Source organism: Heterodontus francisci, chromosome 47 (assembly GCF_036365525.1).
Source record: "Heterodontus francisci isolate sHetFra1 chromosome 47, sHetFra1.hap1, whole genome shotgun sequence".
In the NCBI taxonomy this organism is placed as follows: domain Eukaryota; kingdom Metazoa; phylum Chordata; class Chondrichthyes; order Heterodontiformes; family Heterodontidae; genus Heterodontus; species Heterodontus francisci.
The window spans coordinates 12,029,614-12,044,476 of NC_090417.1; the positions used below are offsets into that span (position 1 = coordinate 12,029,614).

The following is a 14,863-nucleotide window of genomic DNA, read 5'->3' on the forward strand; positions in this document are numbered from 1 at the left end:
CCTTTTTAGGATTGATGTACAATGGCTGTAAATAGCTTTGGAAACATTAGTACAGATGCCTCCAGAATTGGGAAAATATGACCTGAGCTAACTGGCAAAATGCCTTTTGACTTATGCAGAAAACTACACATGTGTCAGATATCATGACCCACTAGTACTCATCTTTGTGATGAGACTCTGTCTGCCCTCTAAGGCGTAAAAGATCCTCTGGCACTCTGTCAAAGAAGAGCATGGAAGTTCTCCCAGTGCCCGGGCCAATGTTTATCTGGCAACCAACATCACGAAAACAGATAATCTCGTCATTTACACAAAGTGCTGGAAATACTCAGCAGGTCTGGCAGCATCTGTGGAGAGAGAAACAGAGTTAACGTTTCATGGTCTGCGACCTTTCATCAGTTCGATTCCGGTGAAAGGTCACAGACCTGAAACGATAACTCTATTTGCCCTCTCCACAGATGCTGCCAGGCCTGCTGAGCATCTCCATTGTTTTCTGCTCTTAATTTCAGATTTCCAGCATATACAGTTATTTTGCTTTTGTATCTGGTTATTTATCTGTTCGTGGGACCTTGCTGCGTGCAAATTGGTTACGCGTTTCCTAAATTACACCAGCGACTACACTTCAAAAGTACTTTATTAGCTGTAAAGTGCTTTGGGATATCATGAGGTGGTGAAAAGCGTCAGATAAATGCAAGTCTTTCTTTCTATATGAAGCAACCCAGGTTAAAGCACTTAAAGATATCAATTATACAGCATATGTTGGTAGAAGACGACAATCACTAATGTTTTATGAAGAACTAGGTGAATCACCAGGAGAGATCCACCCAATCTCAACACAATTAGAAGTGCACTCATGTGTTATTATAACAATCTATAATTAGCTGATGTGAAGCTAATTATTTATAATAAATACCCTTAATAGTTCTGATATTTCAGTTGGAACTTTCATTGGCAAAGTGGTAATGAAATGAAGCATTGTGAATATATAATGACTATGTTTTACTTTTTTTTAAACCATGGAATTAGATTCCAAAGCTTTAATTATTTGCTATTCAAAATATTCCAGACAAACAACATAATTTTATGCTTTTTTTATGCAACGCCCACAAGCTAAATCTTAGATTTAAAGACAGTTCAAAATGCCCTCATGGTATTTTCCAGATTGTTTATCTGTCTCTGGATTAGCAGGCCATGAGGGTTCTCGATCATAATAATAATTCTAAATCTCCACTGCCTAATTTTCTCATCCCCCTGACTACATGAGATCCCAAACATGCAGACTGCAACTTTCCCCATTCCAATAAACACTAGTGCACAGAATTTAAAAGTCACATTCATCTTAACCTACATGATCACCAACCTGTTTTCACCTTGATTGACTGCAATGTATATTTCCCATGAATTCCCCTCTGGAATTGCTCCGAGTGGAACCAATAAACGGACCCCTGATATGAAAAAAACATGCATCGTTAGTGTCACAAGCATACACAAATGAATTTATAAACTTGGCCAAATTTTATTATCATCAATAAATGGGACGAGGACGGATGAAAGATGATCAACGGAAGAATTAAGTTATTTAAACACAGAGATGATTATTAGACTATGGAATACGTGACCATGAATGGCTTGAAAGGCAAAGAGAACAATATCATTTATAAAGAAACTGAGTATTGGAAATGAAGCTTCTTAAAGAGTATGGAGAAAGGGTAGATAGATGAGTGGACTGCTCCAAAACCAAGCTAATATGAGCATAGATGTAATGGGTTGCTTGGTTTCCTTCTGTGTTGTAACTTGAAGGACTTTTTTCAGGTGTAGACTTCCAGGAAAGCTGGCAGGCATTCGAGTTACCCATCATCTTTCAAAAATAAGCTACCTGCCATTTGTCTGTTTCATCTCAGCTCCTGCCGAATAAAATATGTATGCAGCTCGTTCCTTCCAGTCTAATGCCTGCTCAGAAATTTGGATTTGCTTTTGCTGTTCGCCTGCTGTTTCGTTTCCATGAATGTAAGGACTTTGTGTCCCACATACCTGCTGATGCTGGGCACTGGTGACAAATATTGGGAAACCTGCAAGGAGGGCCAATGGATTCAACCTTACACATACATGTACAAATGCACAGAGCAACGCAAATATCCTCAGAGGGTTGTAAGGCTGGAGGAGTTGCAGAGTTAATCCAAAATGGTAGGGTTTGTGCCTCTTCAGGTTCTTAACATGATTCACATCTCCCATCTTCTCAAAGAGAATTAGAAACTGTGTCTCTTGAGCTCTGGTGAACTCTGGCAGCAACTGTGCATTCATTACAACCACTGCACCCATGGGAGGTCAACCCAGCAAAGTCTCTGTACCCTAATTATATACTAGTTTATAAATAACACTTTCACAATTTCACTGTGCCAAGTGCACAAAGGAAACCTTTACCTGAAGATCTCTGATGTATCCAGAAAAAAAGCATGAATCAGAGAAGTTTGGGACCATTAGGGAAGATAACTGGAACTGAGGGATTTTCCCCTGTTGGCGTGGGACCAAATTCTAAATTAATGAAATTTCTCAGGACCGACAGCAGCGCTGAGTCGAGACCTGGAAACTGGCTCAGCCTAAACTCTACCTCTGTATATTTGAACACGGGAAAAGAGCTTTTTTTTTATCTTCGTGCTCACAATATTCCTGTTTTAGATATTACTTGTGTTTTGACAGCAACAGTACAAGAGGAAAAAATAGTTTGTACCTTCCTTCACAATACCCATTATAAAAGCAATTTTTGATTTTCATTACAAAAAGATATGCTCTGCAAAGTAATGACCTTTGTGCAGCAAACAGTCCTAATGGACTGCTGTACAATAATATGATTGAAAAGTGCTGCAGAGATGTGTTTCTTGTCTGTGATGTGGTATTGTGCAGCACACGTTATAATGCTTCTTATGCCACATGATTGACGGCTTGGAAAAGATCAATACAAACTGATGATTCAAATTCACATTTCGTTGTAGTTTAAATAAATCCTTTCAAGCTGAAATGAAGAATCTAAGCGTTATTGTGATAGAATTTCTGTTGATGAGGTAAATTTAACCCCAGCGACTGGTTGATGCAGCAGTCCAACTGAACTGTTTCCCAAAGGCTATGGGTGTTTTGCACATCCGTGATGCAGGCTGTTGATTTAGTATCCATTCCAAGTTTTGGTTAAGCTCATGAGTTCTGCAAATGAATCTTCATTCCCTTGATCCTTCGGCTGGATTCATAGCACATTCTTTGGGACTGCAGCGGCTGTAATACCCTCTTGGAGGAAACTCAATCCCTCAGGACTTCAGTGTGCTCGGGAGTCTTCTGAGTAGTGCCGCCATTTCTTGACGTTCCCCAACTTCTATCAGCGGAAAACTATACATGCAGTGTGCGTGAAACTTGGGTGCACCTAATCATGATTTCCCATTGTCAGAGCAAAGCACCTCAGAGTTGAAGGATTGTGGTCCCAAATTATAATTGTGGAAAGCTCGATCCTGCACATAGAACCACTAAAACGTCCAAGAATCATGCTCAGCTGGAGATTCTTGTCCAGGTATAATTGGAAATTCAACATCTAAAGAAACCATTATGGTTGTCCTCTGAACACAGATGAGCGGGTGTACCCTCCGCAGCCCTGTGAGAAAATATTCCACTGTAGTTTCAAAACAAAAAAAAATGAGCAGAATGCACAAAGCACCGTGACCCATGGAGTGGTCAGGCATGATTTGTCATCCCTAATTTGCCAGCTGGTCACATTCTAATTTCACTAGATGCTCAAGGTGGAGGGTAAGCGAGTAGTGGGTGGGACGGGGAACAGCAATTGGGGTGATGCAGATCCCTGTAAGGATGGAGGTCTAATCAGAGGTCAAGTGAGGATGCGCCTTCCTCGTACATGTTGCAGTGACAATTTTCAAACCTGTCTTCCCTCTCTCTCTCATCCAAGAACTGGCGCACAATAGACAGAGAGAGAGAGGGAGAGGGACTGAAAAGGACATGGAGAAAGAATTCAAGTAACACAGTTGTAAAAAAGAAATGATAACAATAATAACAAGTGAACAAGAAAACAAGGCTTAACATCCATATTAAAATATAGGCAGAGGACCATCATCTGACTGCACCATGCATTCATTTAGAGCACCAATGATGATTTCTTAGGTCAGAATTCTTTCTTTATTCAAATATTGGATGAATCAAAAAGTATGAGAGAAAACTGAGAAACTTTGGTCACAATTTCTGGTAAAATTGTATTTCAGAATGCACGTAAAACTTTACTCGGAGTAGCATACCAACAAAATTGTCTCACTGCATTCACAATCCCACTAAACTATATAATCTATAGTTCTCTCAGTTCTGTCGATTCCGGAATAGATTTTACAGCATCGAGGATTGGAGCAGTGGGGGCTGGCGGGGGGCGTTCTTTTATTTATTTATTCGTGCATAGGGAGTGAGTATCACTGGCAAGTCCAGCCTTTATTGCTCATCCGTAATTGCCCTTGAGGTGGTGAGCCACCTTCTTGAACCGCTGCACTCCAGGGAGCCCAATTCACAGCACTCCTGATTTTCCAGTGGTCTCTCCAATGGATTCAGTGTTCTGTGCTCTTGTTGACTCAGAGCTAGGGCATGGGGGGGGCACAAAAAATTTGCTTTACCCACCTCAGACTGAAGTGATGTTGCTGACTTCAACCTGAGGGCTTCAACGATCTCTCAAGCCCCAGGTACGCCTCTGCTTTGGAACACTCAAGAGAACATACCTCCCGTAAGAGAGACCAATTGATTAGTTTTATTTATAACCTGAATCTTAAACCTAAGGGCTTATACCAGATGACGGACATTCATCAATATCCATTCTTCTGGCTGCTGGCAAATATAATCTATACTGGAATCTCTGGGGTGAAATTGTTCGTTGCACATGGAGAATGTGTTCCAGCTCCTTGGAAATGTATTTGCAAAGACAATAACGAGTTGCATTTATTTCGCGTAGAAAAACCAATCCAAGGTGCTCCACCGAATAGGGAACCAGAAAATTGGATGCAGAGCCAAAGAAAGAGAGGCTAGGAGGGGCGATCAAAAGTTTGATTAAAGAGGTGGGTCTTAACGAGGGCCTAAAAGGACAAAGGGGAGGGGAAACATCGCAAGATTTTTGGCTCACCTGTACCTCAAATTCATTGGCCTGCCTTCAATCCATATTCTTTGATATCCTAATCAATAAAAATCTGTTGATCTCAGTCTTGAAAATTTCAACTGACTCAGCATCCATCTCCTTTTGGAGGAGAGAATTCTGCACTTCCCCACCATTTGAATAAAAAGATCCTTCCTGATCCCACTCCTGAGCAGCTTTGCTCTGACTTTAAGCTTGTGGCCAATTATTCTGAATTCCTGCAAGAACTAGCTTCTCTGTATATACTCTATGAAATCCTTTTATCATGTTAAACACATCAACTAGATCACCCCTCAACCTTCTCAACTCAAGGGAATACAACACAAGTCTTTGGAATCAGTCCTCGTAATTTAACTCTTTAAGCCCTGGGATTATTCAGTTGGATATGCGCTGCAACTCCTCCGAGGCCAATATAGTCAAGCAGGTTGCTCACAACTGTATGCAGTGCTCCACATGGGGTCTGGTCTGTACACCTAAAGCATCACTTCCCCACTATCCTTTCAACTGCCTTGAAAAAGAGGCCAACATTCCATGAGCCCCTTTGAAACTTTGGCAATCTGTGTTCCTGGACAACCGAAATACCATTCACTCCTTCACAGTTTCTAATCTCTTTGATTTGTCTTTCTAGAATCCACAGTAGATGACCTCACACTTCCCCACGAAGAACTCCATCTGCCAAAGCATTGTCCACTCACTGAATCTGTCTCTGTCCCTTTGTAACTTCCTTTTCCCAGCTGCAGCTAGATATAGTGAAGTGTAGCAGTTTAGGGTTGTAATTTCAGAGCTCCTGAAAACACAGACACATTCCCAGAGACCTCCAGTAAATATAGGCACACTTCCACGGAACTCGTGCAAACACAGGCAGATTCCTAGGGATCTCTCGCAAGTAGAGACACCCCCTGAAAACTCAGATACACTCTCAGGGAGCTCCAATGAATACAGACACACGCCCAGGGATCTCCTGATCTCCTACAAATGTCGACAAACTCCCCGTTATATTGTTATACAGCTGTAGAAAATGTTTCTACCAGACAAGTAAAATTGGTAAAATACCAGACAAGTTGGTCAAGAAATGCTGAAAAATGTAGCATGTAGAAATGTAGACTTCATTCATCTGGCTACAGTCTGAAATTAAGCCAGTCTGTTCACAAGCTTGGTGCTGCATTTGATCCCAAGCTGAGCTTCCGGCCTTATATTTGTGCCATCACTCAAACCGCCTACTTCCACCACTGTAAAGTTGCCTGACTTCGCCCCTGTCTCAGCACATCTGCTGATGAAACCCTCATTCATGCCTCCATTACCTCCAGACTTTACTACTCCAACACACTCCTGGCTGGTCTCCCACATTCTACTCTCTGTAAACCTGAAGGCATCCAAAACTCTGCTGCCCACGTCTTAACTTGCACCAAGTCCCATTCCCCTGTTGCCCCTGTGCTCGCTGACCTACATTGCTCTTGGCCAAGCAATGCCTTGACTTTAAACTTCTCATCCTTGTTTTCAAATCCCTCCATGGCCTATCTCTGCAACCCCCTCCAGCCCCACAACCCTCCAAGTTCTCTGCACTCCTCCAATTCTGGCCTCTTGTGCATCCCTGGTTTTAATCACTCCGCCATTGGTGACTGCACCTTCAGTTGTCTCGGCCCCAAGCTCTGGAATACCCTCCCTACACTTCTCCACCTTGCTTTCCTCCTTAAGACATTCCTTAAAACCTACCTCTTTGAATGAGCTTTTGGTCATGTGACCTAACATCTCCTTTTGTAGCTCGGTGTCATACTTTATTTTATAATGCTCCTGTAAAGCACCTTGGGACATTTTATTATGTGAAAGGTGCTCTATAAATGTAAGTTGCTGTTGTTATAGAAATGGTACAATATAATACCTATGATACTGTTGGTGTGTCTATTCCAAATAATCCCAAATAACAGCTTATTCTACACTCACACTGAGGTTGAAGGTAATCTGATGTTATGAAAAATAGAACTTCATTATGAAAACACAAGAGCGAAAGGCGGTCCATGTAAATTGACCTTCAGAGCTAACATCTTGGCAGCCCTTTACCAACTTATACTCTACAGTTCGTCCTCTATCCTGCACTTCATATAATTAGGAAAGGTTCCCCAATGTCTGTCTGCACTGTGACCACTGATTCTTTTGCCTCATAATGGAACACCAGTGCTGTGACATGCAGAGAGCTTGTAATACCCTGCTGTTATGAAAGTGCTTCTGTTTTTGTTGAATATATTTTTTGAGGAATTCTTCGTCAAACTGAAGAAATATTGGACCAATTTTTTCCAGGAAGGTCATCAAGAGGACCCTGAAAGGACTTGTTTGACAACAACATTTACTGGTTGTCACATGATGCAAATTAAAACTAGAACAGAAACCCTGGTAACTGGGGAAGATGTGTGCAGAGAAGTGACAGGTCAGAAGGTGGACTTTCTGCTTCCGGCTTCACTTTTGAATTGTTTGGAGTTGGGAATGAACTGTTTAAAAGGGGTTGGGATTTTTAAAAAATAAAACTGAAGGACAGAACCTCAGCGCAACCCAGCATGTTCCATCTCTTTAAAAAGTCTGCAGGAGAGAGCTTCCAAGGAGAGAAGAGAATTCCCAAGGAAGGAGAGGAGACCACAGCTCAGCTCAGCTTTCCAGCACCTCTCTAAAAGGCCCTGAGAAGTCCACTGTGTCAACTCATCTCTTCTCCTGTTTTTGAAGAAAAGCTTGCAAAATTAATTCTCAAGGCCGCCTGAAAAGAACTGTTCTGAAAGATCTCATGACCCATCTCCGTGTACTTGGAGGCCAGACTGTATGCCAGTTTCTTCAACCTGTGTTTTTTTTCTTTTTTTTTGTAACAGAGCTCTCAACAACAATCCCTGTTATTTTTCTAGTTAACCAGTGTATATGTGTGAGTGTGAGGGGCGAAGGTAAAAAGGGAATTGTAATTTTTCAAGCTGTGTGTTTATGCTTTACTTCATTACTCGTTAAGACTTGTTTTACAGTAAACTGAAAATTTTGTCGTTTATTAAAGAAACCTGGTTAGTGTGTTTTATTCTGGGAAAAACAGAGTCGCTGATTGACCGTATCAATAAGGGGGAAAATTTAAATATATGTTGTGACCTGTGGAGAAGTGGAACTAGAATGAACAGTTCACTCCCCTCGCCTCGGTCGTAACACCATGCAAATCGATAAACACCTGGAGATTATAAGATACTTTTGAATGAAGGACTACTTTTAGCAAGTGGAATTTGTCTCCCCCTAGCAATTCTAATACATACAAATAGTTAGCTGAACAATGGAGTCATCAGCAACTGCTGCTCATGGTAATAGGCCATAGTCCCTCATCTTGTTTCTATGTACACAGAGGTCTTGTGCATAGTGTAAATTTCATGTAAATATAACACAATAGTAACTTGCATTTATATAGCGTTTTTAACAAAGTAAAACATGCAAAGGTGCTTCACACGAGTGTTATCAAGCAAAATTTAACACCGAACCAGATAAGAAGATATTAGCACAATATTTGTCAAGGAGCCAGATTCTAAGGAGTATCTTAAAGGAGGAGAGAGAGAGGTAGAGAGGTTTAGGGAGGGAATGCCAGAGCTTCAGACACGGTTGCCCACAATGGAGTGATGAAAAGTGGGCATGGCCAATAGGCCTGAGTCGGAGGACATGCTTTCAGCTCCCTTTCTATCACTTTTAATCAGCCCAGATTTATTCGAACCCAGTCAAATTTATTCACCCAGCAAGTTTTTCCACAAGGGGTTTGGAATACTGAAGTGAGGAAGTAGTGTTTCAATTGTACAAAGCCTGACTCAGATGCCACCTGGAGTGCAGTGTTCAGCTTTGGGCACCGAACCTCAGGAAAGATGGAGGCCTTGGAGGCGTGTGGTGTAGATTCATCAGATTGACACTTGGATGAAAAGGGTTAAATATGGAGGCGAGGTTGCATGAACCTGTAGTCCTTGAGTTTAGCAGGTTGAGGGTGATCCAATCAGGATCTTTGACATGATATAAGCCAGATACAGAGAAACTCTTTCCTCCAGTGGGGGAAGCCAGACCAAGGCATAATCTTAAAATTGGAGCAAGGCCATTTCAGAGTGAAGTCAGGAATCAATTCTTCCCACAAATGGTAATACAACATTCCCTTAGTTGGTGCAGCAGATGAAATCTGTCTGGCACCTGGAAATGGTGAAAGAAAACTGGCCTTTCGATTCAAACTTTTGTCAAACCAACCGTGGCTCACCCCTGACCTTTTTCACATTCCTAACTATTTCTATTGTTCCAAGTTTAAGTGCATAAAGCATTTATGGAAGGATGTCATGATGATGCTCATTGTTAACGCTATGACTTCTACGAGCAAGTCCACCATTCAAATTCACTATGTATGGATGTCAGTGTCAAGGATGTCAACTGACAGCTTGTGTAACAATAGGAACTACATTTTTTTATTATGTATTCTTGTGACCTTGTGCAAGACCAGCATTTATTGCCCTTGAACAGGTGGTGGTGAGCCACCTACAATTGAATGGGTTGCTCGGCCATTTCAGAGGACAGTTAAGAGTCAACCACATTATCATTAATGATAATGAGAATTTCTTAATATTTCACCACTTCAGGTAAAAACGATGGAATAAGGGGACTGTCCTGCTCTCCCTGCACGAGGAGTATTTATTCCCCATCGCCCTGCGTTATTGCGTCTGCCTCTGATCTCTGCCGCGACCTCCTATGTTCTTGGACTGCTGTGTAAATGGACAGAAAAGAGAAGGATCAGCGTCGGATGGATGCTCTTTCCTGCTGTTCCATTAGAAATGGAATTCATTTATTGAACTGGTTTTTAAATGGAAAAATGATGTGTTTTGACTTTTTTCAAAGGAAAGTATACACTATTTGAAAGGTGACAAAGGACAAGATTAAAAACTGATTTCAGCTATTAATTCACGAACAATCTATGAGAAGAAGATATGATAGGACACAGGACGAGACTGTCAGGAGACACTAAATACAAAGAGGAAATGGTCAGAACAGATAAGGTAGTGAACGACAGACCATGGACAGAAGAATGGACAGGAAATAAATAATGTTGTGCAGCAGCACTGAAAAGAATTATGTCATGTCACTTTACAAGCTCATAACATAACCACATTTAACTAGACACAGGTAGAAAATGTTAATCTCAACATGTTCGGATCATCCTATATAAAGTACAACACACTAGAGCTCCATTGGGATTTCAATCTAGTCTGGCTGAGATTCATGTGAAGAGAGTAAAGAGCCGAAGCTTGTGACTTCCCTGATGAGTCCTTTGCGTGTGAGTTACAAAAGGTACCAGCCTCATGGGCAAAGCACATAATGGGTTGTATTGTGTCTTGTGAATAAAAGAAATTAATCAGGCGTCTCAATATTTCCTAGTTCTCAAGCTCATTTAAAAGGGTTGAGCAAATGGATCAAACTGTAAAAACCCAATGCTGAATAAATAAGGCAGTTGGATATGTATTATCCAGTGAACAGTCAAAACCCAACACAATGTGCCAAAGGAAATAGAGAAAAAGTTAGATCAAGCCTCGATAAACAATATGAAAAGGCTTGCGTGGAATGAAGTCGGTTATTTACTTTACCGATCAGTCAGCAAAGAACATCTAGAAATGAACACATCTTACGCTAGAGTGGGGATTGGGAACCCTAGCTAGAACATGCTGGTCTACAAGAATTAACTATCACCAGCAGCTGCAATCACTTGGATTCACACCGCCTACACAACCTCTCGGTTGTTAAAGCAAAATCCTGATCCTAGTCTAAAAGCATTCATCAAAACAAGCTTTGTAGGTTCGGTGCTTTTTCATCAATATGAATTCATTCACAAGGTACAATCATTGTCATTGAGAGTCATCCACAGATCTTCAGAGTCAGATAAAAGCAGATACTTCAAACACTTGGAAGTTTCTTTTTCAGTTAGGTGTGAGGCTGAAAAAGCCTGTTTAATATGAGATTAACACAGCCTGGTGTGCTCCCTGGTAAACTCCCTGTTTAAAATAAAATATCCTGTTGAAAAAGAGGGTGAAATTATTTTTTGGCAGTGGCTCAAAATGGGTGAAAATGAATTGGGATCACATGTTGCACTCTGTCCAACTTTAGTTTCCATTCAACCCTCGCTGTACTTACAGTGAGCTGAGAGAGTGCAGAGAGAGCTTTTCTCTGTATCTAACTGTGGATACCGGTCGTGGGAGTGTTTGATGGGACAATGTAGAGGGAGCTTTATTCTGTATCTAACCCCATACTGTACCTGCCCTGAGAGTCTTTGATGGGAGAGGCTGAGGGAGCTTTTCTCCATATCTAACCCCTTTTTAAAAATTGTTATAAATACTTTATTTTTGAACAGACAGACAATTTTTTCACTGAAAGTGAGCAGTTGGGAACGCTGGTCAGGCATACTCTTCAGATATCATTAGATATTATACCCCTCCATATACTACCATTCATTTATCATTGGTAAAGTCAGCCGGGTTCTTTCTCAGCGACAATTCATGTTCATGGTTGCCCCAGGTATAAAAAAGGTATGAAGCCACAAATGGGGGAACAATCCAGAGCACTTGACCCTTGAATCAGTGCCATGTAATGGGAATGCCTTTGGAGAAAGAATTTGCAACTGCCTTCTGTTCAAAGGTAGTGATGGTGTAGGTGACATGGTGTGTCATAACGTGGTTAAGTTTCCGAAGTGGCGACCTGTTTTGTAGCCACTAAATCCAAAGTTCTTCCCGTCCTGTACCTGCCCTGGGAATGTTTGATGGGGCAAGGTAGAGGGTGTTTTGCTCTGTATCTAACCCCGGCTGTACCTGCCCTGGGAGTGTTTGATGGGACAATGTAGAGAGAGCTTTACTCTGTCGGGAACCCATTTTTTTACTTTTTTTCCCTTTTTTTTCCTGTACAATACTCCCAGGGCAGGTAGAGGTAGCTTCACTCTGTATTTAACCAGGCTATATCTGACATGTGACTGCTTGACGGTGATGCTGAGTGCTTGAAATGGAGAATTCTCCATTCCCCAGCACCAACATCCCTCACCCTGATTAACAAAACATTTGGTAAAAAAACAGCATCTAAACCAAGAGCTTATTTCTAAGTCCTTGAGCACAAGCAGCATTATCTACAGGAGTACTCAACTCTTCTGAATACATTTCTGGCTTTTGTGTCTACAGCAGAAATTATATGCACGATTCAGACATTTGCAACAAATTATTTTTCCCCTCAGACGTGCTTGCTGAAATGCCATCATGCATTTAAATTAGAAGACAGAGTTCCAGCTTTAGAGTGATGAATTTACCCAGTGCATAATGGTACACAAATTTTATACAGCATTCATTGAACAAATCTTTATACAATGGCCTCTGATATACCCTTTCTGAATCAAAAAACAATGAGCTTTTTCAGTTGTAATGATTAGAGCTAAAAAGTCACAACCAGAAATTACAGCACATTGTCGTCTCCAGTCTTACAACAAGGTTTACCTTGCAACTTGATGGTTCTAGTAAGCTATCATGAGAAAACTGACAGTGCAGCAAATAAACACCTGCGATCAGGGCACCCAAAATATGACAGAATCATTGGATTTTCCAGCACAGAAGGAGGCCGTTTAGCCCATTGCCCTTTTGCTGGTCCTTTGAAATGAAAGTAGTCTCAGTGCAATGAGAGGAAGCTTATGGGTTCAGATCTCAAGACGGAATTGAACAAAATAAAGTAGGCTGCCTGGGAAAGACCTGCATTGAGAGAGGGTATTTCCTTTCGGATGCAATATTAAAACTGATGCACTGAATGTAAAAGATCCCTTGGCTCCATTCAAGGGAGAGGAGGAAGTTCTTCAGCTGCCTTAGTCAACATTCCTCTCCCAACCAACCCTGCCTCCGACTGCTTAAAAGCTAATTTATCTCAGTGCTGTTTCTCGGGTCTTGCTGCTGACTTGCTCCTCACATCCGCTGCACTTCAAAGCGACTCGTTGCTTGTGAAGTGCTTTAAGATGTTTCTGACAAGCCTTATTAATTTCCACATTAATGCAAGTCTCCCTTGCGACATTTTTGTTTTGGAAAAAGGAAAAATAATACTTTTTGCATAAACATTTGGGCACCTCAGCTTGGAAGCTAGGCTTCAGCAATGTGTTGTCACAAAGGGTCAGCAGAACAAGGCTCACGTTATGCAGCATAATGGAATACATTTGTAGAAAATAAGTAGGTAACTACCACGATATACAATTCCCCGATGCTTCTTGTCTCCTGCTTGGAAGCTGCTGGGTCTGCAGGCACACGGGAACCTGCCAAACAGCCTCTCGGCAAAGTGGGCATTTCTGATTTGTAAACCTCAAATGATGGCAGCATCACAGCTGAACCTGCCTCTGCCACACAATGCCCTCCCTAGCCCCCATCAATCCCGATGACAGATCACGGTCCAGTAGGCTTTCTGCTTGTGTGGTCATTGGGCGAAGACATGACTGAACTCAGCTCTGAAACCCTTCTAAGTCAAGCAGCCCCCTTACAATCATTATGAAAGCCCAGACGTGAATAATGGTCATTGAGTGGTTAGACTCAACAACTGTGTCCCAGCATAATGTGAGTGCTGTCGGGAAACTACGGAGTCAGAAAATATGGCAAAGAAGAAAATAAATCAGCAAGCCACTTTTATGAGAACATCTATGCTTATCACCTGGCCCGTATCTAATGCCCAGCTGTCATTGTTCCCCATTTAGTGTAGAAACACTGAATGCAGTCACATAATACTCCACTGATTGTTACCTTAACAGAGGAGTTCATCTGACAGAGAAATTTACGGGGGCGGGATTATAACTTTATCCACCGAGTGGGAACCCATTGGATTGGGTGGAACGTGACTTTGAGACCCAGCTCAATGTTGCTCTGGTTGACTTCTGGTTGACTGGGATGGGTCCAAAACTGACCATGTCCCCATTTCCAGCAGTTTCCAAATGAACGCATTATGTTAAAAGATCCCCCAAGAAATTTTTACACTTATATCAGAAGCAGTAATATGATTGACTCAAAGTACAGAATTCTGACAGACCCATTGGTCATTTAAAGCTTATGATGTGCTTCCAGCTTTTTGATAGAATTGCTCTGGATTTGTTACAGAACAATCGTACCGGAAGCAGGAAATAAACACAACTTTAGAAAAGTATGCTCCAATTTCATGTGAGAGCTCAGAATGTAGAGCATAAATAACAGATCACAATCTGTACATTGATGGTTCATAATCTCTCTATTTCAGGGAACTCCAAGTCAATATGTACACAAGACCCCTGAGCGGATATTGATAGAATCCTGGGGACCCGAGCAAATATTGGCACAATCCTGGGGGGAGCTCTCACCTGAACTCCCTAAAGGCAGTTATCAGCTACCCAAAGGAAACCAGAACAGAAATAATGATGTTGTGAGTAAACAAACACTGAAAAATACAGAAATCGACTGACAACCAGAATCCTGGAGACCAAAGCAAACCATCTGGGAACCTCTTTTGAGTCCCTGGGACTCCAGTGTGAAAACCTATGCAGCAGATCAAAGTGCACCATCACAGTACAAATTCTGCAGGACTTTCAAACAACAACAACTTGCATTTATATGGCACCTTGGAGTAAAAGATCCCAAGACCCTTCACAGGAGCATTAACAAATACAATTTGACACTAGCCGCGTGATATTAAGGCAGATGACCAAACGCT

At 41.6% G+C, this 14,863-nt stretch overlaps 1 protein-coding gene across 9 annotated transcripts in view; it reads right to left on the reverse strand.

The window, feature by feature from the left end:
- LOC137357075 (netrin receptor UNC5D-like) overlaps positions 1–14,863 on the reverse strand; it is a 442,899-nt gene that overhangs the window by 87,145 nt on the left and 340,891 nt on the right. For all 9 annotated transcript variants that reach the window (XR_010971131.1, XR_010971132.1, XR_010971130.1 and 6 more), the window contains exon 11: positions 1,358–1,442. Coding sequence is in view for 6 of the 9 variants with exons in the window: in XM_068023062.1 (XP_067879163.1) it covers positions 1,358–1,442 (85 nt within the window). In the remaining 3 variants the exon portion in view is untranslated. The remainder of the gene's footprint in view (positions 1–1,357; positions 1,443–14,863) is intronic.